General features: G+C 51.3%; 10 protein-coding genes across 10 annotated transcripts; 7 read left to right on the forward strand and 3 right to left on the reverse strand.

The window, feature by feature from the left end:
* Nucleotides 1–930: 930 nt before the first annotated feature.
* Nucleotides 931–2138, forward strand: PMZ80_010971 (uncharacterized protein; the record flags this gene model as incomplete). The annotated part of the gene is made up of 3 exons (XM_064879359.1): nucleotides 931–1123; nucleotides 1175–1956; nucleotides 2004–2138. The coding sequence occupies 3 exons, from the start codon at nucleotides 931–933 to the stop codon at nucleotides 2136–2138; spliced, it is 1110 nt and encodes a 369-aa protein (XP_064724942.1).
* A 1295-nt stretch (nucleotides 2139–3433) lies between these two features.
* Nucleotides 3434–5182, forward strand: PMZ80_010972 (uncharacterized protein; the record flags this gene model as incomplete). Its single annotated transcript, XM_064879360.1, has 1 exon — nucleotides 3434–5182. One exon carries the CDS (start codon nucleotides 3434–3436, stop codon nucleotides 5180–5182), a length of 1749 nt encoding a protein of 582 aa, XP_064724943.1.
* A 1196-nt stretch (nucleotides 5183–6378) lies between these two features.
* On the forward strand, nucleotides 6379–9601 carry PMZ80_010973 (uncharacterized protein; the record flags this gene model as incomplete). Its single annotated transcript, XM_064879361.1, has 2 exons — nucleotides 6379–7994; nucleotides 8041–9601. 2 exons carry the CDS (start codon nucleotides 6379–6381, stop codon nucleotides 9599–9601), a joined length of 3177 nt encoding a protein of 1058 aa, XP_064724944.1.
* Nucleotides 9602–10596: 995 nt separating this feature from the next.
* Nucleotides 10597–13329, forward strand: PMZ80_010974 (uncharacterized protein; the record flags this gene model as incomplete). The annotated part of the gene is made up of 1 exon (XM_064879362.1): nucleotides 10597–13329. One exon carries the CDS (start codon nucleotides 10597–10599, stop codon nucleotides 13327–13329), a length of 2733 nt encoding a protein of 910 aa, XP_064724945.1.
* Nucleotides 13330–14351: 1022 nt separating this feature from the next.
* On the reverse strand, nucleotides 14352–15644 carry PMZ80_010975 (uncharacterized protein; the record flags this gene model as incomplete). Its single annotated transcript, XM_064879363.1, has 1 exon — nucleotides 14352–15644. One exon carries the CDS (start codon nucleotides 15642–15644, stop codon nucleotides 14352–14354), a length of 1293 nt encoding a protein of 430 aa, XP_064724946.1.
* A 777-nt stretch (nucleotides 15645–16421) lies between these two features.
* Nucleotides 16422–17642, forward strand: PMZ80_010976 (uncharacterized protein; the record flags this gene model as incomplete). Its single annotated transcript, XM_064879364.1, has 1 exon — nucleotides 16422–17642. The coding sequence occupies one exon, from the start codon at nucleotides 16422–16424 to the stop codon at nucleotides 17640–17642; it is 1221 nt and encodes a 406-aa protein (XP_064724947.1).
* A 729-nt stretch (nucleotides 17643–18371) lies between these two features.
* On the reverse strand, nucleotides 18372–18814 carry PMZ80_010977 (uncharacterized protein; the record flags this gene model as incomplete). The annotated part of the gene is made up of 3 exons (XM_064879365.1): nucleotides 18372–18511; nucleotides 18555–18670; nucleotides 18714–18814. 3 exons carry the CDS (start codon nucleotides 18812–18814, stop codon nucleotides 18372–18374), a joined length of 357 nt encoding a protein of 118 aa, XP_064724948.1.
* A 1669-nt stretch (nucleotides 18815–20483) lies between these two features.
* PMZ80_010978 (uncharacterized protein) lies at nucleotides 20484–21471 on the reverse strand (the record flags this gene model as incomplete). The annotated part of the gene is made up of 2 exons (XM_064879366.1): nucleotides 20484–20940; nucleotides 21161–21471. The coding sequence occupies 2 exons, from the start codon at nucleotides 21469–21471 to the stop codon at nucleotides 20484–20486; spliced, it is 768 nt and encodes a 255-aa protein (XP_064724949.1).
* Nucleotides 21472–21953: 482 nt separating this feature from the next.
* On the forward strand, nucleotides 21954–23547 carry PMZ80_010979 (uncharacterized protein; the record flags this gene model as incomplete). The annotated part of the gene is made up of 3 exons (XM_064879367.1): nucleotides 21954–22176; nucleotides 22224–22765; nucleotides 22813–23547. The coding sequence occupies 3 exons, from the start codon at nucleotides 21954–21956 to the stop codon at nucleotides 23545–23547; spliced, it is 1500 nt and encodes a 499-aa protein (XP_064724950.1).
* Nucleotides 23548–24338: 791 nt separating this feature from the next.
* On the forward strand, nucleotides 24339–25349 carry PMZ80_010980 (uncharacterized protein; the record flags this gene model as incomplete). The annotated part of the gene is made up of 1 exon (XM_064879368.1): nucleotides 24339–25349. One exon carries the CDS (start codon nucleotides 24339–24341, stop codon nucleotides 25347–25349), a length of 1011 nt encoding a protein of 336 aa, XP_064724951.1.
* Between the last annotated feature and the right edge of the window lie 691 nt (nucleotides 25350–26040).

Raw genomic sequence — 26040 nt, forward strand, 5'->3', positions numbered from 1 at the left:
GTGCAAAGACGTCGACGACTTCGTGAATGTTGCGCCGGTCTGCGCTTTGTTCTCGAGATGTCTACCTGTGAGATGGATATCTCGAACGGCGTGTGTGGAAACAACGTAGGAGCATGTATCAAGATGGTGGAAGTACACAATTGACAACCTGACAGCGCCAAGTTTATATGCAGAATTTGGACCACTTGGATTCAGCCATCACGAGAAATAAAAGAAGTAGAATTGAGGTCCGAGTGGCAATCTGTCCATCGATCACATGACTGTAGTTACAAACAACGTCTTCTCTTCCACGGCGTGATATGCCTTGAATGAATATGAAGACGCGGTAAGATCTGGGAAGACTAACAGGAGTGGCAGGAGTGGCAGGTCCGGCACGAGGTCAGATACGGTTGACATAATTGCGCTCTAGACACTACTGTTACAGCGTAGCGGCGGTCCGAGGTACATATCCGAAGTCTCGTTAATCTTGATCCACCCTCCCCCATGTCATCTCCGCACCCCGGAAGTGGCCCGCACTCAAGCATACGCATGTTCAACAGATGTCGGTCGCGTCGCACGCAGGAACGTGGTGGCTAGTATTTTGGTCTGCTTGCAGCCTTACTTGTTGTGGTCTGATGCCAGGAATATCTTCGGAAGAAGCATCTCATGGAGCTCTTCCTTTCTCTAGACCTTGACTAAAGTGCTTGTCCCCGAAGCCGACCACCCCTCCACCATCATGCATCTCAAGCCGTGCTCGATTGCCGTCTGAATAAAGCTCGGCCAAATGACGCTTCGAGGTCTAGGCAGTATGGAGAATATGGAGTGTCTGCTCATGCAAGCTCTTCTGAGGCATGTTTCTATCAAAATGATGCCCTTGTCTCAGCTGTATTAACAACCCCCGACTCGAGCACTAGGCAGTAGTTTGATACCCAAGAAGCACGACTGTTGAACATGCCTACCACAACGCAAGGTCTCGTCGCTCACGAGCTCAATGCAGAACCCACGCTCGAGTCGATTCAACTCGATGATATTCAACCAAATGAGGCCCTAGTGCAGATCGAAGCAACTGGTATCTGCCACACAGATCTTTCTTGTATCGATGGGACTCTGCCGGCAGAGTTTCCAAACGTGCTCGGACATGAAGGTGGGCGGTAACCTCGATCCTAACCTTGACAAGTGTTGACAGTGACGATAGGCGCCGGCACGATTCTGGAAGCTGGGTCTGAGCTGAAACATCTCTCTCCTGGCGACAAAGTTCTTCTTAGCTTCAACCACTGTTCCAAATGTTCAGAGTGCACATCTTCTCACCCAGCATACTGCCACGCTTTTGGCCAGCTGAATTTCGGTGGACGTCGAGCCGACGGCACTCAGCCACTCAGCCTGTCCAATGGTGGGAAGAAATTGTATGGCAGTTTTTTCGGGCAGAGCTCCTTCGCCAAAGTCGCGGTCATTGCTGGTGCCAGTATGGTGAAGGTACCATCGTCGACGAGGCTTGAGCTCTTTGCGCCGCTAGGCTGTGGTATTCAAACCGGAGCTGGATCTGTGCTCAACACGCTTGATGTGCAGTCGGGTCAAAGCCTGGCGGTGTTCGGTGCTGGGTCCGTAGGTCTGGCGGCGATCATGGCTGGTAAGCTGAGAGGTGCGAATCCGGTCATTGCAATTGATCTGAGCTCTGAGCGGCTAGCTTTGGCGCAGAAGCTTGGTGCTACGCATACGATACTGGCGTCCGATAAGAACGTGGATGTGGTGAAGGAGATTCAGGGGATTTGTCCGCCTACCGGTGTTTCGCGAGCGGTCGATTGTACCGGTGCGGCGAAGGTAGTCGAGCAGATGATTCAGGCTCTCGGATCGCGTGGTAAAGCTGCTACCGTTGGTGCCCCGTCTCCCGGAACACAAGTGCCTGTAGACATCTTCAACCATTTGATGCTAGGACGACAGTATGTGGGGTGCTGTGAAGGTGACAGTGTACCTGAGAAGGTGAGCAGATTCCTTAAAGTGTGGACAAGTGCTAATGTTGAATGTAGTTGATTTCTTACCTCATCGAACAGCACGCCGCGGGTAAATTCCCGGTGGACGAATTGATCACCTTTTATGGTGGCAACGACTATGCGAAAGCTTTCAAGGGCAAGACTATCAAGGCTGTGTTGAAGTGGCAGTAGGCTGGCATGGCTGGACCGCAGCCTCGAATCGAACCTGTGCTCACGATTGATTTGTAACCATTCTTATTGACTGATCATACGTTGCTCGATGCGTGGTGGGGCAGACCTCTCCTTTTCTTCTGCAGCAACTGCTCGATGTGGCTCAACCCAGATGGCTGATATTTTCTGTCCCAATTCTTGCCCCCGCTGCTGTGGCTCTGTTTGTTCTCGCCCATAACATACGTACCAGTCTCGCCATCCTGCTTGTTCCTCTTGCTCTTTCCCCGCTGATCGTGCAGCAGCGCACCAATAGTTCACCCTAGTCCATGTCGGTGGGGTTCGAGTCGTGGTTAGAGATGGGGTTGCAGGCGATGCTGGCTGTTAAGGTCAGTGTTGCCTGACTGTACGGGTCATGGTGTGCTGTTCGTTCGCTGGGTGGTGGCCTTTGTGGTTAGTGAATTGATCAACCGAGAGAAAATCGAATCACATCGCATTCTCGACCGTGGCGAGGGGCAGCGGAATGAGATGGACGGCAAGAGGGCCTCGGTTTTCCGATCACACATATCAGTGTTGGTGCGATGCCTTGAGCGAAAGCCAATCACTCGGGCTTGAGGCGCAGTCTGATGACAAGAATGATCTTGGGACGGCCTGAGCGCTTCCGGAAGGTCAGACGGCGACATCGAATCGAGTCCATGGATGAGATTGCTAGCTGGGCGGTGTGCAGTCACGGGAGATGGAACGAACGTCATGTAAGCGATGCAGCGGTTCTGAATCCAGATACAACATGAATTCTGGTATTTCCACCAGTGGATGATAATGGCCCGGATGCTCTTCTTCGGAGGTGTCCAAGGATTTTGCGCGGCATCCTCTTGACATGAATGCCTCGTCCTTCTCTGACACCGCTTGGGCTATCACGGAACTGACTTCAGCTAATGCGGGGGCTCTCGAACAGCGAGCGATGTAAGCGCAGAGAGTGGGATCGCGGGTCAGGACATCGAACGATAGCGAATATGACCAGAGGGCGACCACGAGATGTGATATCGGGCCACGTCAATCGGCTGACGCATGCTCAGAGCATCAAAATAGAGATAGAATGGAGTGTGAGGAGTGATGAACCCTTTGCTCTGTGACGGTCGTCTCTGGACACTGTTTAGGAAGGTTAAACGATAACGCGGTCGCGACGCGCTCGCACGTGAAGGATAATAATAGGGCCCCGAACCAGCCAAGCTGACAATGACGTGCCAACAGCCATGAATACTTCCGCATCACTTATCGAAGCCATCTCCTGGCAATGCTAAGAAGAAATCAACACCACCATGGATGTTGTCTCATCCCGTCTTTCCAAGCTCAATCCCTTCGCGAGCTCGAAGGTGAAAGACGATGAAGATGTTGGAGAAGCGACTGATCGCAAAACTCTAGCAGGTGGAGGTCACGCTGGTCGTGATACTGCTACCATCGACCAACTACGTGTCAGTCCTGCGCTCAAGTCCTTCCTTGTAGAGAAGAGCATCCTTCCCGAGGAAGAAGCCGCCGTTGTTACTCCGGACAGCCATTCTGACGCTCTGCGTGCCATTCTCCACAAGCCCCATGCCATAGTGCCGTCTGAGCTCACCGATCGCTCTCATTGCCTACCGGACTACTTCATCAGCTCTAGCCACAACACATATTTGCTCGCTCATCAACTTTACGGCAGCTCTTCCGCCGAAGCCTATGAAGAAGCACTTCAGGCTGGTGCAAGATGCGTCGAAATTGATGCATGGGATGGGGACGATAAGGATGAGCCGAAGGTCACTCATGGCTACACCCTCACCTCCAATATTCCCTTCCGCACTGTTTGCGAAACCATCCGAAATGTCGTAGACCAAGAGTCGACCAAGGAAATCGACGAACGAGGCTACCGCGCCGCACCAATCCTGATCTCCCTCGAAAACCATTGTGGTGCTCATGGGCAACAACGCATGGTAGACATCATGCACGAAACCCTCGGCAATCGACTGTTGAGCAAGGCGGTGCGCGACAAGGGTACAGATGAGCAGCAGGGCACAGGTGAGCATGTCACTCTTGCAGAGCTGGGATCGAAAGTCGCTGTGATTGTTGAGTACCACTTCCCAGGAGAGCCTGAAAGCGACGATGACAGCTCCGATTCTGAAGATGAAGAAGCAAAACAATCTCGTCGTGAATACAAGAAAAAGAAGAAGGATGCAACAGATGCCACAGTCATCATCCCATCGCTAGCAGATCTCGGCATCTACGCGCAATCAGTCAAACCGCCCAACAATGCTTGGTTTGAGAAGGGCGTTCTGGAAAACTCGCCGCACCATCCTCTCATCAACGTCTCCGAGACCGGTCTGATGGCCCATCTGCCGCACCACTTGACCAAGATCTGTGACCACAATTCAAACCATCTCATGCGTGTCTTCCCGAAGGGCACTCGAATCTCATCTGCGAACCTTAATCCTATACCGTTCTGGGCGGCAGGTGCGCAGGTCTGCGCCCTGAATTGGCAGACATTCGGTGCGAGCATGCAATTGAATGAAGCACTGTTCACTGGGACGGATGGTTATGTCTTGAAGCCTGCTGAGCTTCGGGGTGGTCCTCCGACCGCTCGACGCAAGAAGAAGTTACGTCTACATGTTGCCGGCGCCACCGATATACCGGTTCCTGCCGATCGTGAGCAAGACGGAAGCGATACCAAGCCTTACCTTACTTGTACGCTCGTTGATCCTTCACACTCTGCGCTCGCGTCGGATCCACCAAAACGAAAGACTGCGACCTACAAACAGCACAAACTCGCGGGTTTGCTTCGTCAAGCCCAGGACTCACCAAGCAAAGATCCGGTCTGGGATGAGGTCTTAGAATGGGAGTACGATGATGATGAGCTTGTGTTCTTAAGATTGTTGATCAAGAGCGACGACTCCTTCGCTTCCAATCCGATATTTGCGGTTAACGCGGTGCGACTGCTTTATGTGCAGCGAGATGAGTGGGTGTTCATCAGGATGCTCAATTTGAAAGGGCAGGAGACTCGATGTTCGTTGCTTGTACGATTTGAAATTGTGGATGTTTAGAACTTGATGGCGGTGATCGGCAGCTCATATGGGCAATATGCCAGCAGCAAATCAGTGCACCAACCGAGCAGCGTCCGGCAACGTCATTTCACCATTGTTCGCCGATGGTCTTCAGCTTGAAGAATTGTCTTGCAGGTTTAGCATGTGGGTTGCCCACACCAGTCGTCCTTGCCACCCGCAACAGGCGTCCGTGTTTCTCCATGATCTCCTGTGAATGGAACGACCACCACTATGAAACAATCAGCTAAACACGAAGATGCTCTCAGCATGCGACACACCTGCCAGCTACAGTCTTGTCCACCGAAACTCTCAATGATAGCCTTTCCGCCCGGGTGTTTCTTCTTGAAATACGTACAATCAAGCACGATGCCATCGACAACGATCCCTGCATTGGTTAGTAGTCGACGACCCTTGAGTACATGGCACGAACACAGTTTTGCTCCTTCTTTGCCGTCCCGTTTCGTGACTTCTTCAGCAGGCACGAAAGGCAGTTTGCAGTCTGGTATATGTCGTGGATGCAAAGGGGAAATGCTCTGAGAGGCTGGCACCTCTGGAAGCGCATTTGATCGCTCCTCGTCCCGTCGTTGTGGAAGGAAGATTCGTGATTCGAGCTGCGTCTCGCCTTCACAAGCGGAGCGGCACAGTACATCATCCTTCCTGTCAAGCACCAGCTTTGAGGTCTTAGTCCATTGCGTCCCACTCGTCGAGCAAAAAGACCTCTGAATCGACACCTTACCCATGTCGTCGGATTGGCGAAATTCAAATCAACGAGAATGAAAGCTCCGAGACGACCGCATGTTTTCCCTCCCTCCGGACCGTCGTACGCGTCACGCTTTACGACCTGATCTCTAGATTGGTGCGGAATCGAGGCTGGTTGATCAAGATCGTCCGGAATCATTGAATCGTCCAATCAAACCATGCAAGAAGCTTGCTCGAGGGACGTCGGTACTGCAAATATGTGAGGAGAGAGCTCAGATAGGCATAGTGCTGCCCCAGGTTCTGGTCCTTCACCCTTTTCTGAGCCTTCTCCGCATTACACTTTTCGTGGAGAAGCAGATCTGCAATGCCTGCGATGCAGGTCGACAATACACTGCGCACCTCTCAAAAGCACTGCACGCCGCAAAGATGGCTCGATGCTATTCTTCGTCTTGCCTCTGCAGCAATCGCCATCTGCTGTCGACTAGCCACTCACCACCATGGCACCTGTTGCAGTTGACACATCCGGCAATATGCTGAACGGCTTCAGCGAGCACAAAGTCGATACGATGAATCCCCATGACCTTGTCCAGTTCGACAAGTCCTTGACACCGAAAAAGTACGAGATCAAGGGCACAAGTCCTGACTCGAAGATCTTGTTCACAGATGTGAATATCATTGACAGTACAGGATCGGACCCCTTTCATGGTGATGTGTACATCGAAGGCGAACGCATCAAGTTTGTGGGCTCTGTACCGAACAAAAATTCCTTAGTCAAAGACACGAAGGTACGAAGAGTGGAAGGTCGAGGTCGAACACTTATGAGTGGCCTTGGTGATGCTCATGTGCATTTCTCATGGAACAATGGAGACCTTGGCAAGCTGGGAGGTCTGGGAATTGAAGAGCACACACTGCTGACAGCAAGATCGGCACAAACATATCTGGATTCGGGCTACACAATGTGCTTCGGAGCCGCCTCAGCCAAAGAACGACTAGATATTGTTGTCCGAGATGCAATCAACGAAGGCAACCTACCAGGTCCTCGATACCTTGCTAACGGCAAGGAAATGGCAGTGCCAGATGGTGAGCTAGTACCTGGCATTACGGCATTTGCATCTGGGCCACTAGAAATGCGGGAAGTCATCAGACACCATGTCAAGCTCGGAGTTGACCAGATCAAACTCAGCATGTCCGGCGAACAAATCACGGAGACAAGAGATGCGCAGGATTGCTACTTCACTGATGAAGAGACAGCAGCCTGTGTTGATGAGGGACATCGACATGGACGACGGCTGTGTGCTCATGCGAGAGCCCGAGACAGTGTCAAGCAATGTGTGAAGCATGGAGTCGACATCATTTACCATGCTTCTTGGATTGACGACGAGGGTATGGAGATGCTCGACAAGAACAAGACGAAGCACATGGTGGCACCAGGCATCAACTGGTTGATTGCGACAATCTACGAAGCTGGCGCTTTCGGCTACTCTTTCGAGAAGGCGGAGCAGGTTGGTTACAAGAAAGAGCTTGACGCTGCCATCAAGGGTTTGAAGGAGATGCATCGAAGGGGCATCACAGTGTTGCCGGGAGGTGATTATGGCTTCGCATGGACGCCACATGGTACCTATGCCAAAGACTTGGAACACTTCGTGAAGCTGTTGGACTTTACGCCGATGGAAGCTATCGTGGCAGCTACCGCAGGTGTTGCGAAACTGTTCATGCGAGAAGAAGAGCTCGGAAAGATCAAGCCGGGTTATTATGCTGACTGCGTACTTGTCGACGGCAATCCGGTCGAAGATGTCTCCATTCTGCAGGACCATGACAAGCTGAACGTTATCATGATTAACGGCAGAATCCACAAAGCCAGCTACAAGGAGTTCCTTCGAACGGAGATACCTCAAGCTGTCGAACCCCAGGCCGAGCCAATGACAAATTATGTTGCTTATGCCCTTGACGATGGCACAAACAGGACGGGGGTAGGCCATCTTGACACGAAAGCAGGAACTATTACGCCGCTCTCTTTCGCAAGCGGTACGCCTCTTGAGAACATGTACCAGGCCATAGAAATTGGTCAGAAGCAGATCATAGCTGGTGGAGAAGCTTTTCAATTGACTGATAGGTAAGCATGCTGACATTGCTGAGGAGCATGTGACTGACTTGCACAGCGTGAACATTCGCCCTCCCATTTCTGGCAGAGACATCCTCGCAATCGGCAAGAACTACTCGGAACATGCGAGAGAGTTCAACGCCAGTGGATATGATTCTTCCGACAAAGTCGACATACCTTCACATCCCGTCGTCTTCACGAAACGAGCCACCTCCATCATCGCGAACGAAGAAGATATTCTCCTGCACGAAGATTTCACGAGCACTCTCGACTACGAAGGAGAGATTGGAGTTATCATTGGCAAAGCTGGATTCAAGATACCAGAAGAGCAGGCGTCGGATCACATCTGGGGGTACACTATCATCAACGACGTGACTGCTAGAGAGAAACAGCGAGATCACAAGCAGTTCTACATTGGCAAGTCGGCCGATACATATTGTCCGATGGGTCCGATAGCTGTGCCAGCGGATAGGCTGCCCAAAGTTCTGACTGTGACGACTCATGTGAATGGAGAGAAGCGTCAGGAATCGTCAACTGAGGATCTTATCTTCTCGATACCGGTGCTGATCAAGACGCTTTCCGAATCTCAGACTCTTCGGCCTGGGGACATCATTGCCACAGGAACACCAGCAGGTGTAGGCTTTGGCCTGAAGCCACCGCAGTTCCTCAAAGCGGGAGATCTGGTCGAAATCTCTGTGACTGGTCTTGGTACTCTGCGGAACAAGGTCTCTGAGGCTGGTGCTGCAAATGCCGTCGCAGAGCGTGTGCAGCAGGAATCAAGTATACCCATCAACAACCTCAATTTGGGTGGTCTCGGTCTGTTCTCATTGCCCAGTGGGAAGCGACTTGATGTGCAAAAGACTGGTTCGGGTGAGAAGACGATCGTCTTTATCCACGGCCTTGGCGGAAACAAATCTTTCTTCAGCCCGTTGCTGGCCAAGCTCGGTCTCGATGAGGCTCAATGTACATGCTTGTTGTACGACATTGAAGGGCATGGACTCTCGCCGACAAGTGCGAGCAGTGTCATTACGATCTCAAGTCTCGCCGATGATCTACATGAGCTGATCTCATCAGTTGGTGTCCAGACTGACAATGTCACGATCGTCGCACATAGCATGGGCTGTCTAGTGGCGGAGCTGTTCGCTTCACGGCATGCAGATCTTGCTCATCGGATGGTGTTGATTGGTCCTCCGCCTTGTCCATTGCCTCAAGCAGGGTACGATGCAAGCATCAAGCGTGCTGCGACTGTCCGAGCTGAAGGCATGAGGAACGTTGCGGTAGCTGTCTCGACGGCTGCGACAAGTGCGAAGACGAAGAAAGAGAGGCCAGTGGCTTTCAATGCGGTGCAGATGAGTCTACTTGCGCAGGATCCAGAAGGGTATGCGAAAGGATGTACTGCTCTCGCATCGGCGAAGGACTTGCATATCGATTTGGCGAAATTGCAGAGCGAAGTGCTTATTGTTGCGGGCGAAGAGGACAAGGTCAGTCCGAAGACATGGGCAGAGAAGCTAGATGGGATGTTGGTGAGAAGCAGGTTGGCGATGTTGCCTGATGTTGGACATTGGCATTGCTTTGAGGATGTTGAAGCTGTTGCCGCGGTGGTAGAAAAGTTTATGTAAGACACTTTCACAAGCTGCATCAGGAGGAGAGACGCCATGACCCAGCGCCGAGGTCGAGACTGTGGCTAGTTTCACAGCTGGGGATCCATGTCGAGCTAATTTGTAACGTTTCGCTTTCCACTCTCGAACCTAGGCTTCTGATTAATGTATGTCCTCGCCGCATTGAACAAATCTTTGTCTACGCGCGCATTACTGCCTTCTCATTCTTTTCGCTCCGATTCACGTATCAGGGTACAGCACGCCCTGCGCACAGTATCGGTGAGATCGGGATGCACATGAGGCAGATGTTGTTTTCACGAACATGTTCATCCAGTTCGGGCTTACACCACCCCGCCTAAAAGCTTATTCTCCAGCGCCGACGGAGTGCAAATGGAGCCGACCACCGGCCAAAATCCTATTCGCTACCACGTGGCTGGGGGCGTTCTCGAGCCCAGAACGCTGGCCTACATTCACACGTCAAACCTAAGCTGTCGCAACGAAAAGTGACTTCATACCATCTGCCAGCAACGACTACTGCCTGTACCAAGCCCTCCATCAAAACCTTCTCCTTGTCAAGCGATCATACGGCAGGCCGACAAATACAGTTTGTGCTTCCTTTCGCGGCAACAAAGCCCTTACCCAGGGCTGACGAAAGAACTTGGAAAAGTGCGCTCCCTGAGACTCGCGACTCTGGTGTAGCTACGCAGTATGACCGTCGAGCAGGCTCATTGTAAGGCTTACTGGCTGTTGGCCAAGTGGTAGCAACATCATCAGAGGCGCTATCCATCACGCAGGGCTGGACAAGGACAACCTGCGACATGCGACAGCTAGAACCACATTGGAATGCAGGATTGATAACTGCTTCCATCGCGATCTCACTGCTCGGAACCTTCACATCGACACAGCTTGTAATTCAAGCTCGCTTGTCTCGACACATCCATGCGGTATTGCTCTGGACCTTCCTCGCCAGTCTCACATTCGGGTTTTGTTCGATATGGTGTCTACATTTTGTTGCCATGCTCGCGTATGAGCTGGATGTCTCTATCGGTCTGAATGCTCCTCTCACGGCTCTCAGCGCTTTCCTCGCGGTCTTCTTCACATTTGTTGCTCTGGCATCGGACTTGGTGTGGGAAAACTATACCAGAAGTAGGAGGAGGTCACACAGGAATCATTCTCGAAAGAGTCGGCTTGGACAATACTTGGAGTCTGTGAGACCGAAGATACGATACTCTGAGAGCTCGGAGCCGTTGGTCAGACATTCTGAAGACCATGAAACGAACGACACCCGGCCACTGTCATCTAGTCCTGCACCACTGCACCCGCAGAGACAAGCAAGCTCAGATTCTGCGCCCACCTTTATGCGCCCTGATTTGAATCGAGGAGGAAGTGGTAAAACAGATGATGGTTTCCGCGATTCACGTTCGTCTCTGGATCGACAAGGAAGTGGAAATGATCATGATGAATTTGATGACACCGAAACATCAAGCGATTATTCGCTTTCACGCAGGCAATCTGATACGACATCTGAGGCGAGCTCATATGGTATAGGCCTAATTCACAGTGCAAAGCTTGCCAAAACCACGAGGACCGGGAACCCATTGCTCCTGATGGTCATTGCGCTGTGGTCCGGGCTCACTTTTCTCAATATCGCAAAAGGCTTCTTCTGGTCTCTTGCCATCACGAGTATGCACTACTCAGGTATCATGGCTTTGCGGGTTCCACAAGGGTGGTGCACATTGGAGCCAGGTTTGGTTCTTCTGTCGGCCATAATTAGCTGGGTGGTTTGCACTGTTGGCTGCATCCTCATGGCGCAGATGGAAACATTTCTGGTCCAGCAGATACTGTTTGCAGTCGTCGCTACTACTGGTGTAGCAGCGATGCATTTTACAGGCATGGCTGCCGTACGATTCTGGACAAATGCTGCGGCGCAGAAAACGAGAGGTTACCCGACAGGCCTATCGGTGGCGATCGTTTGTATCGCGACCATGACGTGTCTTTCAGCCAATGGGTTGCTCGTCCACTCAGCGACAGTGGCTAGAGACAAGCTTACCGAGGTCATCAGGACCCGTCGGAAGTTGTGGGCAGCATTGGCGCAGAAAGAGAATGCCGAAGCATCAGCTCAAGCAAGGTCAGAATTTATTGCTTCTGCTTCACATGAAATTCGAACTCCGCTCCATCAGCTACAAGGTTACGGTGACTTGCTGGCACGAGAGCGATTGACCGAAGAGGGAAGAATCCTGTTATGCGCCATCCAAGATGCGACCAAGACATTGTCACTGATCACGAATAATGTGTTGGACTGGTCGAGGCTAGAAAAAGGAGAATCTGCCCACAGGCCAACTTTCCTCGACATACGAAATGTTATCGATTCGGTCCTGGGCTTACTGCCCAACAGGAATGAAGACAACCAAGTTGAGATATTGGTTTCCATCTCGCCAGATGCGCCCGCCTCATTGTTCATGGACGAGTTGAGCTTGACGCGAATCATCTTGAATTTACTCTCCAATGCTTGCAAATTCACCACACACGGGTACATCCTGCTCACCGTCAACACGGCCAACGACAGCCTCATCATCGCCGTGGAAGACACGGGTTGTGGTGTTCCTACAAGCTTTCTTCCCCAACTCTTTGAGCCATTCAAGCAAGCGGAGACGAGGGGTGCTGAAAGAGGTACTGGCCTCGGCCTCAGCATTGTCAAACAACTACTGGCTAAGATGCGAGGTGTGATAGAAGTGGACAGCCATTACCGAGACGATCCAGACGTCGGTCCAGAAAAGCAGGGCAGCACATTCACCGTCACCATTCCACTGCTGGAAGGGCCTTCAGGCATCGATGATCGTCCAAAGCCGGTGCCAGGCACGCGCATAGCCATCTTCGAGGACCAGAACGCCAGGCTCACTGATGGGCTGAAGAAAGCTTGGGCGATTGTTGGCATCGAAATGCATATTGTTGACCTGTCGCAACTGTCAGACTCATTCAAATATGTATGGGCAAGCGCATCGGTCCTCGCTCAGCAGCCTGAACTCCTTGGCCACCTTACGACGCACGCCAATTGGTTAGTTCTTGTACCATACGACAGCGAAAACAGCCTCTACGAAGTTCTTGGAGCCAGGCCGCCTCCTCATTTTGTGCCTGTCCGGCGGCCTTTGGCATGGCATCGAATCATGAAAAGCATCGAAGGGGTCCGGGACATGCCATTGAAGACCGAGGTTGGCAGGCCATCTGTCCGATTTGCAGAAGACGTCGAAGTCATGAATGAACCACAGCCCACTGCAGACTCGATTACGGCGCCAGGGAGCGAAGAGCTGGCTCCGACTATTATGCTAGTGGAAGATAACAAGATCAATCAGAAGCTGGGAGTTAAGATGCTCAGGAAACTCGGGTACAATGTTGTCGTCGCAGATGATGGTCAAGAGGCGATCGATTTGCTGATTGAACAAGATGAGTCTATCGACTTGATCTTGATGGATCAGAGCATGCCTCGCAAGGATGGACTGGAGGCTACCAGGGAGATTCGGGAAATGGAAGAGCACGGCAAGTTGAAGGGGAGTCGTAGTCTTCGTGGTACCCGAAGGGAAGGAAGACGGATCATCATTGCTGTTACTGCTGTGGTTGGTCCGGCGCATGAAGCTATGTGTAAAACTGTTGGTACAGATGCGTTTCTGCCGAAGCCTTTGAGCTTGGTCAGGTTAAAGGAGGTACTTGCTGTTTGGTTGGATGACTCTAGCGAGCAGGTTAATGGTAATTAAATGTCGATAGCGCGGTGTCTCGGATAGCTTAATTGTTTCTTACCCAATTTTGTGGTAGTTGCCCCATGTCCAGCGTAGGCTGCTGTCAGGGAGCGTGCAGCACAGCTTGCTATTACGCTTGACTCGAAGGACACGCAGGTCTATCCCAGCGCACTCTGATCTACTATCCCAGAAGATCGAGGGGTCTAATTTGAAAGTGTAATGGAGTCGATGATGTGCCTGCTTGTTTCTAGAATGCAAAGTGCAAGCCGGTCTCCACATGCACTTGTCTTGTATTGGGTGGGGTGGGCGGTGTGAGCGGCGAGGCAGCTGTCGCACGTGACTCGCTGCAAGATCCGCTCAGTATGACCGAAAGCTCGCCATGTGCTCAACTTCATCTTCAAGCATACCCAGCCTCAAGCACACATAGCATAAGATGGTGTCCGATTCGACATGACCTCCTTTGCCAAACCAAGCCTCTGCCGCTCCCTCTCCTCAAACAATGCCACGATGGATGCGCCTTGATTCGATCGTTCCAGGTTTCTTCCTGCTTGAACAAGTGATTGCCATTGCCATAACGACCTTTCCGAGCCGAATGCACCGAGACATCTAGAGATGAGGATCTCCTTCGGGACATCAGGCAAGCTATGCCGCCTAACGCCCTCGTCGTGACTCTCTCAGAGTCGAACATTTCGACCTTCCCAACTACCGAAGAAGCTATGCGCAAATCGGAGACAGTGAGATGCACATGCCATGAGATAGGACCTTGACGGGGAATACGAGAAGAGGTAACACAAGGAGAGGGCCGAGAAAAGAGGTAAGAGAGAAAAGGTTAACCTCGCCGAGCTGGCATGCCAAACGAAGCTTTGTGGCTTGATAAAGACTCCTGACAAGATGAACGCCTCTGGCTGGACAAGGACATGGTAGTACATCTTCCACGATCGATCAAGCTTGAGAAATCTCCACGACCGCACAAAGGCTACGCGAAACCGAAGGAACTAGGAACGTATCTAGATAGGGAAGATGTTTGGAAATTTCGTCAGCTAGATATGTGGCAAGAATGTGGTCCACTGGACTTCTTGAAAAGCACCTCGAGGCAGAGCTCTCATACCAGCAAATACAGCACCTATCAGCAACAATCTCGCCATGAAATACATACTACCAGGAATGAAGAACCACAAGCCAGCAGGAAATCTCAACTTGTATCCGCCAGCTGTGTCGAGACCCAATTTCGAGTAATTCTCTCTGCAGCAAATCACGACTTCTGCTGTGCCGTACACCGCAAGGAGCCCACACATCAGTATGCAATTGGCGCGCCAGATCCATTGTTCAGTCAACGTTGCGAAGTGGAAATGCCAGTCGACAAAATGGATGGTTGCAAAAGCCGCTGTCGCTACGCCCAGTGTGGCATGTTGTTTGAAACCCAGCAGCTGAGGGTCACGATCGTTGGGAATGCGGTCAAGCTTGGGTTTCTGCAAACCAACTTGACATATCCAGCGGAACACTCTTCGAGACCATTTGCGGGATATGTAGATCCCTGGTTCAACATGGTCCAATGGCAGTGAGACCGCCGACGAACCAGTGCGCACTGATTGATCCTCGACCTCGACTATCGTTGTCTGTTGCTTGTCGCAATCCTGGCTACCCGCGGCTTGATGACTAGTGCCTGGTTTCGATCTGACGTCCACCAGATATGGCGCCTGCGCATCCAGTGGCTTGTCACGCCAGAACCACAACGTGGTCAACGACGTCATGGCCAGCGCAGCACTCGTCAGTTCCATTGGCGTAACAGGCAGATGTTGAGCTGCTCTTGCAACAATCTGCACGAGCAGCCAGCCTGTTTGTATGGAGGCAAGTGCCTTGGTACACATATCAGCCTTGCTCTTGTCTCTGAGCTCTTTCAGAGGGATATTAGGTACGTCGATGTGCCCACCTCGAACCAGCCATGCTACTTGCTTCGCTGTGATTGGGAACACTTCTTCGTTATCCCATTTCAGTATGATCCCACCACTGTCGGCAAAGAAAGCGTGCGACATCGACCATTGCTCAGTCGTCAGACCCAGCTCTTGCATTTCTTTCACAGACCTCTTCGCCGATGACCACTGGCCGCAAGCCATTAACATGGGCACTTCGGGTGCTAGGACGCCGAGGAGTAGCCATCTTGCTTTGCATCTGAAAATAGTCCAGTATTCGTCGGTCGGTGCCGGTAGGTTCAGGTGTAACATGCTCCACAAGCACAGGAAAATTGTGCTGAAGCAGATCCAGATTATGTCTGCTGTACCCCGTTGGTTCGAGCCGCCCTGCCAGCCGGATGTCAATTGTGACGAATTCGACATGATCAAGTCTATGAAGCTAGGATACACATAGGACTAGATTGACAGCAGCGACCTTCGAAGAGGTCGGGGTTCATTGTGATATAAGGCTGATACCTCCCATGACCAATTCACCTTGCTACTTGTCAACGCGCGTTTGGTCAGTCGCTCGGTGCGAGACCGCCTGGAGACTTGCCTTGTACGGACTCGGCAAGGCACATCAAGATGCATGGTCTATTTTGAGTTGGCTGAAGCACCGCAAGAGTCTGCATGTAGTTGGCAGTCTCTTTGCGAAGATTGGCGAAGAGCCTGTTCGTACAGATCGGAGGGGTGCTACAAGCGCTAAGGAAAATATCCGCCAATAGTGTTGTAGGCTGTCCCCAATCGTCTCCCCACCCCACCACACCTCGTCTCAGATTGTTGCCTTGCCAAGGGCGTCTCAGCCCCAAATGTGTTGTAGTCGTTTTCTTTACCTGACCTTTCACTAAAGCGCTTGATAATTGGATGAGCCGCGAAACACGGTGTGTGATACGACTTCGTCGCCCTTGATCGCGCTTGGGCGCAGTCAGTTGGCCCATTCCCAGTGGCAGGAAATTGTTGCGATAAGTCCGCTGGGAGGAAATTGCGATCCCAGCCTGATGTCGCGAGCTTTCCCATAGTGAATCACAACACAAACACAGAAACCTGCTTACCACATGCTTACACAGTCTTCTGAGCGCGGAGCAACAGGCTGGATTGCATCTTACATCTCTGCGTACCTGAAAACACGATAAAGCCAGACTGCGTGTCTGCCGCAACGACATGCTCATCTTAACGGCTGTCACTCTTGCCGTTGGCTACCTACTTGTCGTAAGAGCACTCCGTTTCCGCCGCAGAAATGCTCTGCAGGACTTCGGTTACAATGACCGACCATCATTCAGTAACATGACCCTGAAGGATGCATTCCTCATTCAGCGACCACTAGCGGAGCTCGAGTTTCCAAGGACGTTTTCGATCTCCGTGTTCTTTGCTATCTTCAAAACATATGGTATCCCTTCCATATCGAGCCTCTTGGCTGCCACAGGACAGCTCTCAAACCCCGCTTCAGCGTCTAAGCGCACAGCCGACACTGGCATCCTTATTGTGGGAGCTGTGCTCAACGAGCCTGGTACGGCACGCAATATGGATGCCGTTGCCCGCATGAACTTCCTACATGACCGATATCGCAAGGCCGGAAAAATCAAGGACGACGATATGCTCTACACATTGAGCCTATTTGCTCTCGAGCCCATCCGATGGACGCGAAATCTGGAATGGCGGTGTCTTGAGGACGTTGAACTTTGTGCCATGGGTGTCTACTGGAAGTCGATGGGAGACCAGATGCAGATTTCCTATGATCTACTGTCAAGTCGAAAATCTGGCTGGGATGACGGACTGCAATTTCTGGAAGACCTCGAGACATGGAGTACCGCATATGAAGCAGAGAGGATGGTGCCTGCTGAAAGCAACAACAAACTGGCAGTTTCGACGATAAACATAGCGTTGACCAATGTTCCACGTGTGTTTCATGGTCTAGGACATCACTTCGTCTCAGCATTGCTTGAGCCACGACTGAGAAGAGCAATGAAACTCCAGGAGCCATCAAACTACATGGTCATGGTTCTCGAGGCCGGATTGGCTATACGCAAGTTTATCCTCCGTCACTTGTGCTTACCACGGAGAGACCATCAGAAAGAGCTTTGGTTCAGCGACAAAGCCGATCCAAGCACAGGAAGATACCATGCTGTACATTACATTGACCGACCGTGGTATATCAGGCCCACCTTTAAGAACAGGTGGAACATGGTATCATGGCTCTTATGGCTAGTAGGTGGTTCAGTACCATCGAAGAGCTCGCCGCAGAATCGTCCTGAAGGCTATATGATACCTGATCTTGGTCCAGAGAATATGGAAGGCAAGGGTGTTGAAGAAATGTCTGCTGCAAAGTTACTACTCGCGCAACAAGTCAAACGTTGTCCATTCGGTCACCGTGCTGCTACATAGCAGCTGGTTGACATCGCGATCTCGTTGAGGGATTCGCAGACCAAAGGGGACGACCTTGTTCGCTTCGCCATCAGCTGAATTTCGGGGCTTGAGTATGTTGGCAGGTGTGGTCTAGGTTCGCGCTTTGGGTTGAGTTAGGTCCTGTATTGGCAAGACCTGGAGGCTAGGATATGTGTTGGCCAGATCTCGCTAAGATTCAGAATATTTCCGGTAAGAACAAGACACCACGCTAATGAGCTCGCAGCGAAAGTCTTGAAGCGCAATGAAAGACAAGGAGGAGACGAAGATGCCACGTTCATCGCGCAAGCCAAATATTTTACAAAATTAATGCGTTGCATCATATCGAAACAAAAACTGCCAACACTCAACCGTCGCTTGACCACAAACCAAAACCGGAGCTTGACTCGTTTGTGAGGGACACGAATGCCGATTCGATGCCCACTAGAATCCGCAACGGTGAGCCCTTGATGACCGACTTACTCCTCCTCGCAGATGTCGCAGAAAAGCTCGAAGCCCTACAATTGTCAGCATCCTCTCACATACGAGCGAGGCTACTCACAAGATCCTTTCCGGGTGAATCTGCACAATCGCTGGATAGTGGAACCTCAGTTTGGATGGCCCAGAGGGCAGAGTCGTAGGAGTGATCGAAGACAATGGGAGCGGACGGCGCAACGTCATGATACAAGCCGATGATGTCTGCTGGTCAGCTATGTCTTACTCTTGGAGTCATCACTTACCCGCAAATCGGATGGTGACGTTCTCCAGACGCGAGCCTCGGACACCATAACCAACACCGATCACATCCCAGTCAACACCGGTCATCTGGTCGGCAAGGACGTCCAAGGGTTGCTCGGGTCCCATGAGAACCACTGTGAAGGTTAGCTCGAGAAAGGGTCCAGGATACCCGCTTACCTCGAAGGTTGTACCCGGCTTTGACAATGTTTGCAGCATCAGCTCTGAGACCGATGTCGACTTCAGTTGCGTTGAAACCTTGGCTGGTCACGAGAGGGTGGTATGGAGGAAGGCCGCTATGAGAGTCAGTGTTATCCAGGGAGTTGTGTCGAGGCATACGTGAAGATAACATCTACCTCACCGCAACCGGGGCTGGTCGAGGGAATGCTTGCGGCAGTCGCAATGCTGGTGAGGGCGAGGGTAATGTCGAAGGGCTTCATGGTGGCTGAAGATTGCGTGTTGTTGATGCACAGAGGGCAAGTAGGGGTCACGGGCTGTGTCGAGGGAATTTATACTTACTCTACTGCCTTGCAATCTCGAGGCACGACTACGCAAGTCATCGACAGAATGGACCGCGTGAGAATCAAGCAATTTCCGATCCCCGTCCCATTGATGTCCGAGTCTCCGACCTTGTCGACAGCCAGGCTAAGTCAAGACGTTGTTGCTTGCGCAGGATGTGTTTACATCTAGCCATGATGCGCAGGCGCGATCTGATTGGTTGCGGCGCGGGTTCTTTCTCCCAAGAAAGCCCAAGCATTTGCCAAGTCATTTCGTCCGTGCCTGCACGTGTTTCAAGCTTCGGTCACATCCAACTCAAAACAATGTATTACTGCAAAGGGAAGTTGGAGACCCTGTGTCAGGCAAGCCGCACCGTACCTGCATCAAGACGATTCTGTCTGCCCCTGGGACCATCGCCGAGCATGTTCTTGATTGGTAGCGGCCGGATGCCAGTGTATTTCCTGCTGCTGAGCTTGGCTCACAGGTACGGCCGAACATGCTGTCGGCTATCAATGAATCTACGTCAGACATAGTGCCAGTAGCACTCTTGTGGCGGCTATCACAAGACAGGGCTTTGGAGGTGCAGGTTGCCAACACTGAACCATCCACAACGGTGGCCCGCGAGTGAACATGGTAGCGAAACCAGTAGGAAGTGCGACATTAGCACTGAACTGTCCCCACATTGTGGTTGACGGTTTGCCACAGCATGCTTCGAAAGCAAAATGTGCAGACCACGACTCGCTGTTCATGATCTCGACTTCCTGCGTTCTAGCAACCAACAGCTGTCACATGTGGCTGCATTACTGAGCAGAGCTCATCAAACGAGGACAGCCCCGACAAAACGTGTACAGAGCTTGCCATTCATACGGGATCACCTCCGGCTCGGAGATGCACCAAGCAGGTGAAGCAAGGTCTTGCGATAAAGAAACCAACGGCAGCGGAAACAATGCTATGCACGAGCATTGCGGAAGAGTGGCTGCGTCTTCTGAACAGCAATCCCGCACTATACTGAGTACTTCTGCGGTCGCGGCAAGCAGCAAGCATCATTCAATACGAATCGTTCAAGAACGAGGAGGACGCCATCAAGCAAGAGGGCATTGTTCGTCATTGGCAGGCTGTTATGAAGGCCAAGCGGGCTACCTGTACATCGGAAGATAAAATCATCACATCATGTTATACGGATAGTGGGTGGTGCAACACGTAAGTATCAAGGTCAATGGAACGGTCGTGAGCACTCGAAGCAAAAGGCCCCCTCTCAACAACCCCCGGAGTTACTTTCAGATTAGACCCTCAGGCTGACTCTTGGGGTCCTGGTTTCTTCGCCCATACACGATACCTAGAAATATCAGCATCACCCTGGCAGCTGCTACGGGTTGCTCACAGTTTTGTATAGAGGTGGTGTTTTCGATTTTTGATATCCTTTCGGACTTCGGCCAGAAATACTGTAAGCTCTTCCCGGGTCCACCCTAACACTCTAGTGTACAGAGCGAGAGAATATGATTCTAGCGAATCTTCCATCAACACCTGCATGTAAAGTCCAATGTGTTTCAATCTCTTGTCTTTTGCCCACGGCGAGATGGGCACCTAGATTGATTAGTGATGGGCTCTCGTTCAGGCGACGGCGTAACCAACTCTCAACACTTCTTCGCGCACCTCAGTGAATCCAGCATCAGTCACCCAACCCTTCAGCTTTGATGCCGTATTCATTTCTCGGCCAAATTTCGTGGCAGCTGAGTTCACGTCGTTTTGCCACTTGAAAAAATTGCTGTCCTGAGATACGCTGCCGTCGTCCGTCTGGGACCACGTCTCCCAGTCGACCACTTCAAGATAACCTCCAGGTTTGAGATTGTCGTAGGCGGCTTTGACCAGCTGGGGCCAGTCCGCAATACTTCCACCCAAAATTCGCATATGAACGAGATCGAAGCTTTGATTGAAGTCCCAGCCAGTTTCGCAGTCGTCCACTTGGAATTGTAGATTTGGAGGCACCCATTGCGGTTGTATGGGGCTGAGGTCCGTGGCGATCACTTGAGCACCAGGAAACTTATCGGCGATGTCTATGGCCCATATGCTAATGAGGTTGTTAAGATGTATTCACCTCGGGAGCAGTCAAAGTCTAAATCTGTTCCAGCCTGGAAATCTGGGAAGACAAAGCACCTGTTGTCGGGCTTCAAACCATGAGTAGATCACATATGACTTACCAAGCTTCCAGCTTCACCTTCCGACTTTCTAGCGAAGCCGATACCTCCAGTAGAATACAGAGAGAGGATACGGAATGGAGACAATCTTACCCAGTTCCGGTTCCAACGTCCAGAATGTTTTGAGGATCAGACAGTGGAGACTTATACAGTTCTCCTCCTAGTAGGAGCGACAAGATGTGATGCGTCAGATCTAAACGGTCTTGCTCTTGATCATCGTTCGGTAATACATATGTGCCGCTGCGGAAAGCATGATATCGACGGCCATTTTCGTACTGATAATTCATCACGCTGGACGAAAGAGAGGCGGTGCTGCTTGCTGTTTCACTGCCTAAAGCCGAGTCCGTGTCGGATTGTAAGTCATGTTGATCTTCAGCTTCGATGCGAACACCTGTTGTAGCCATGCTGTGGGATTGGCGCGAGATTGAGCAATGTGCTTTAGAATGTCGAAGTCGGATCGAGAGATGACGCGATTTAAAGTACTCTTCGACCGTCGCAGTGCCTAGGCAGGGCACCGGACGAAGTTCCTTGGGGTTTCATCGCCAATGCGCTAGAGAGAAAGAAGCAAGTCAACGGCACTGCGGGCCTCGTGAGCCACTTGGTATGACTGGCTGCGCAGACATCAAGCCTTTCAGGCCCCAGAGCTCCATCTGCCTCGGGCCGTCGGAAGCTGTCTCAACGTACTTTAGCTGGTCCACATACAGCCACCAAGCCACCCATTGTTGGCAACTACCGGGGCCCGGCAACTACTCTTATCTGCCACGCACGTCTAACCGACAACCAACCCCAGCCAGGTGGCCTGACTCTTGTTTCGTATCACCTCACGGTTCTGCTTGAGGCAGCCAGCTCTCATTTTCCTTATTTCTCTCAGCGAACACCCTCTACCATGGCGCTCATACCCCTGGATACAACTTTCCTCCTGCTAAGTCTGGCCACTTTGGTCTCTTTGAGACTAGTCCATCTTGCAGTCCACCGTCTTGTGTTGCATCCACTCGCGAAAATACCTGGTCCCAAGGTTGCTGCCTTGACTCATCTGTACGAATTTTACCATGATGCGATTCGACCAGGGAAGTTCACCTTCCAAATTGACGGCTTCCATCGCAAATATGGTAAGCTGTCTGGCCCCGGACTGTCTGCCAGTGCTGATCCTATTAAGGGCCCGTCGTGCGCATCAACCCGAGGGAGGTCCACATTCAAGATCCTGAGTTCTTCGATCAACTGTATAGCACGTTGATGAAGTTGAACAAGGACTGGTATTACTACCGATTCGTCGGTACCTCCGACGCTTCCTTTGGAACACCATCGTACAGCCAGCACCGACAGCGAAGAAAGGCATTCAACAGGTTTTTCTCGCTGTCAGCGATCCTTGATCACGAGAAGCAGGTTCGCAAGTCTGTGCTGCAACTTTGTGCCCGCCTGGAGGAGCACCGGCAAACCAACAGACCAGTATTGCTTGGATCTGTGTTCCGCTCGCTAGCCACTGATGTAATTAGCCAGTATGCCCTGCCAGAAGGCCACAATTTACTCGGTGAGAGAGACTTTGGAAAGGACTTTCACAACGTGAACCGCAAGCTGTCCGGTGTCGCTGCGTACAATCGCCATTTTCCTTTCATTATTCCCACGCTCATGGTGCTGCCAGCATGGCTGGTCAAGCTGACTGCAACTCCTGGAATGGTTCAGATGCTCAACTTTCAGTCGGTACGTGCCCTTGAATGCTGCATCACGTCGTCCTCTAACGTTCTTAGCACAATCAAAACCAGGCAAGACAGATCGTCGCAATGGGGAAACGAAGCGATGATTCTGTCCTCCACGGAATCTTCAACTCAGACCTGCCCGACAGTGAAAAGACGGCAGAGCGTATTTTCCAGGAAGCTCTGACGTTAGTTGGAGCAGGCTCCGAAACGACAGGCAGTGCACTTGAGCATGTCTTCTACCACGCCTTGGCCAATCCAGCTATCAAGGCGCGTCTGTTTGCCGATCTATCGGAAGCAGCTAAGCAGGGTGATCTATCCTCCCATGAAACTTTGAAGCGAATACCGTATCTGGATGCCGTGATCAAAGAAGGACTTCGAATGGGGCATGGGGTCTCGGGACGACTGCCTCGATATGACCCGCATAACTCGATTACTTACAAAGGATACGTCTTTCCTCCGGGGACAATTATCAGTATGAGCATTCGAGACATGCATCTCGACCCAGACTACCATCCAGAACCCCTGACATTCAACCCGGAACGCTGGCTCGATCCTTCTATGCAGAAACGATCGGAACAGTTCTTTGCTCCATTCGGCAAAGGTACACGCGCCTGCGTTGGCCGAGAACTCGCAATGCTTGAGATGATGATGGTGACGGCGACTTTACTTCATCGTTTCGAGATGGATCTGTTTCGGACTACTTACGACGATGTACGCATGCAGCATGATTTCTTTTCACCTTTTCATGCGGATGATTCGAAGGGTCTGCAGGTCACTATCACATAGGTTGCGATCTTTCACCCCCTTCGACGCCGACCTCATCTCCGGTGACCATGACGAGCATGTTGCACAAACGTGATTTGAGCTCGGCGGCGTCAATTATGCCCCCTTGGGAGGAGCCAAAATATCGGCTGTGAGGGCCACGGCAAGTGCTACTTCGTGTCAACCGGCTTACGTACATCTCGATAGAGCTGAACACAACATTCGCTTTGTAGGTCTAGCAAATAGTCTCTTACAGGCGTGCACATGCCACGAAAAGCATCAGTATCAGGCAACATCACGCCTTACTAAAAGTGGAATGGGCAGCCACATAGTGTAGTGATGGCGCATATCAGGCGTCAGTAGCATGGATCGAACCCTGTCGATTCAGCTTCGGTGCCGCCTGCTCGGCTCACCTACCACACTGGTCGTGTCAGGCAGCCACGCCAGGCTTGGCAGATTTTCAATTCTATATCGTCCTGTCATTCACACGCAATTCATTCCTTTCTGCTCTGCGTGAAAAGCACTAACCATTGCAGTCACTGATAATGGAAGTTTTCATCGCACCAAGACCGCCTGATAAAGGCGTTTTGTTTCTCAAACTGTGGCTTCTTGCCACATTAACACGTTCAGAGTGCTGCGGCTCTACACAAACGTGTCGATTGACTTCTGCTGACCGATTCATTCGTCAGCAGTACAAGGTATGTCCAGAGCACCATTCTATATTCCTGACTAATGTTTGCACAGAACATCGACCACGTATCGGAGCCTGCACCTCAGAACACTTCAGTATCTTCGTCTTTTCCATACATTTCTTAATGTCGGGACAACAAAAGACGTTCGATAATCCGCAGACCAAGCCTTCGCTATATTCTCTCCAACCTGACGCTCTGAAGAGTCCCAACAACACAAAGCGCAGGGAGCTAGCAAAGGATACCAAGTTCAAGACCCTGCAGCGCTTCCAGGACGAATTTCCTCAAGACTTCGCAGCAACACAAGCTGGAACGATAGGGAATCCACCGTGGCCACCAGGAGGAGCCAACCCCCGTCCGCTGGTTCAATACGATGCGAGCCAACCATGGATCAACGTGGTGCCATGTGATCCTCTCGAGGCGGCGCATGCGATGAAGCTTAATGGTGAGGGGAAGGTGGCAGTCTTGAACCCAACAGATCCCATGAACCCCAACGGCTGGGCCTTTGGTCAGGACAGCATAGAAGCCAGCTTCTGTCATCGAAGCTTGCTGAGTCTTGCACTGAAGGAAGAATGGTACAAGCCAAGGTTTCACCCTGACAAGATGGCATCCACAACAAGGATCAGAGTGTTCTCGCTCCAGGCAGGCGTCGACAATGTCCTTCCTCACAACGAACACTTCCCGGTGGACTTCTTGTCGGTCAGCGTACCAGTGAAACCTGAGCTCACCTCTGTGCAGATTGATGGCAAGACTGTCCAGCGTTATACGCAAGACAGTACGGCAACAATTATGCGACAGAAGCTCGAAAAGGTACTCAAATGGGCGTCTTCAAGCAAAGCTACACTTGTCTTGTGCCCTTTTGGTTGCGAGGAAAAGTTTGGCCATCCAGCACGAGCCGTATCCGAACTTATTCGTGATACGCTTTTGGGAAACGGCAACCACCCTCCGCAGATAGACTGGCGTTCGTTTGGCCTTCGCAAAGTCATCATAGCTGTTCGCGATGTTGACAAGAAAGGTCATTACGATCCATCCGAGTCTCTGTGGAAAACCTTCGCGGAGATGTTCAAGAACTGCCCGGGCGTAGGCGTCGACTTCTCCAACGAGTGGTATCTCCAGCAGATATGTACACCTCGTTGAAGCGCGCCCATCGCTGGCTGATCTTGGCAGAGATTTTACAAGCAGATATTACCTGAGCTCAAAAGTGATCAACTCTGATTCACGAGATCAGCTTTCATAGAATATCATATTGTCTTGTTATCATCGTCTACATCGTAGGAATCAACCATGCTCCCGTATGCTATCATCTGCCCTAACCTAGAGGACACCGCCAATTACACTGTAATTTTCCCTAAAAGGGTTTAGTGTTAGGGTTACGCTAAGCCTAATAAGGGAAAATTACACTGTAATTGAGCAGTCAAATTGAATAGTACTTTTAGAGGCTTAATTTAGGGTTATAGCCAGGATTACGCTATATATACGTCTCAGTATCTAACTATTACTTAGTATTATATAGAAAAAAGAATAGGGATATAGTGACTGGTGCCTTAGGGTTAAGAGGTTAGGGTTATACCTTACGTCAGCCTAGGGTTATTCTGTGTCTCAGTACTTTCCGCCCTCTATTAAAGTATTTAGATAACCCGTATATATAAGTAGTACAAAGAATCAATTGAAGTATAATATAACCCGGCCGACCCGTGGTTAGGATTAGGATTAGGATTAGGATTAGGATTAGGGTTAGGGTTAGGGTTAGGGTTAGGGTTAGGGTTAGGGTTAGGGTTAGGGTTAGGGTTAGGGTTAGGGTTAGGGTTAGGGTTAGGGTTAGGGTTAA

The sequence above is a fragment of the Knufia obscura genome (assembly GCF_036327395.1).
Source record: "Knufia obscura strain CCFEE 5817 isolate CBS 148926 chromosome Unknown scaffold_22, whole genome shotgun sequence".
Classification (NCBI taxonomy): Eukaryota; Fungi; Ascomycota; class Eurotiomycetes; order Chaetothyriales; family Trichomeriaceae; genus Knufia; species Knufia obscura.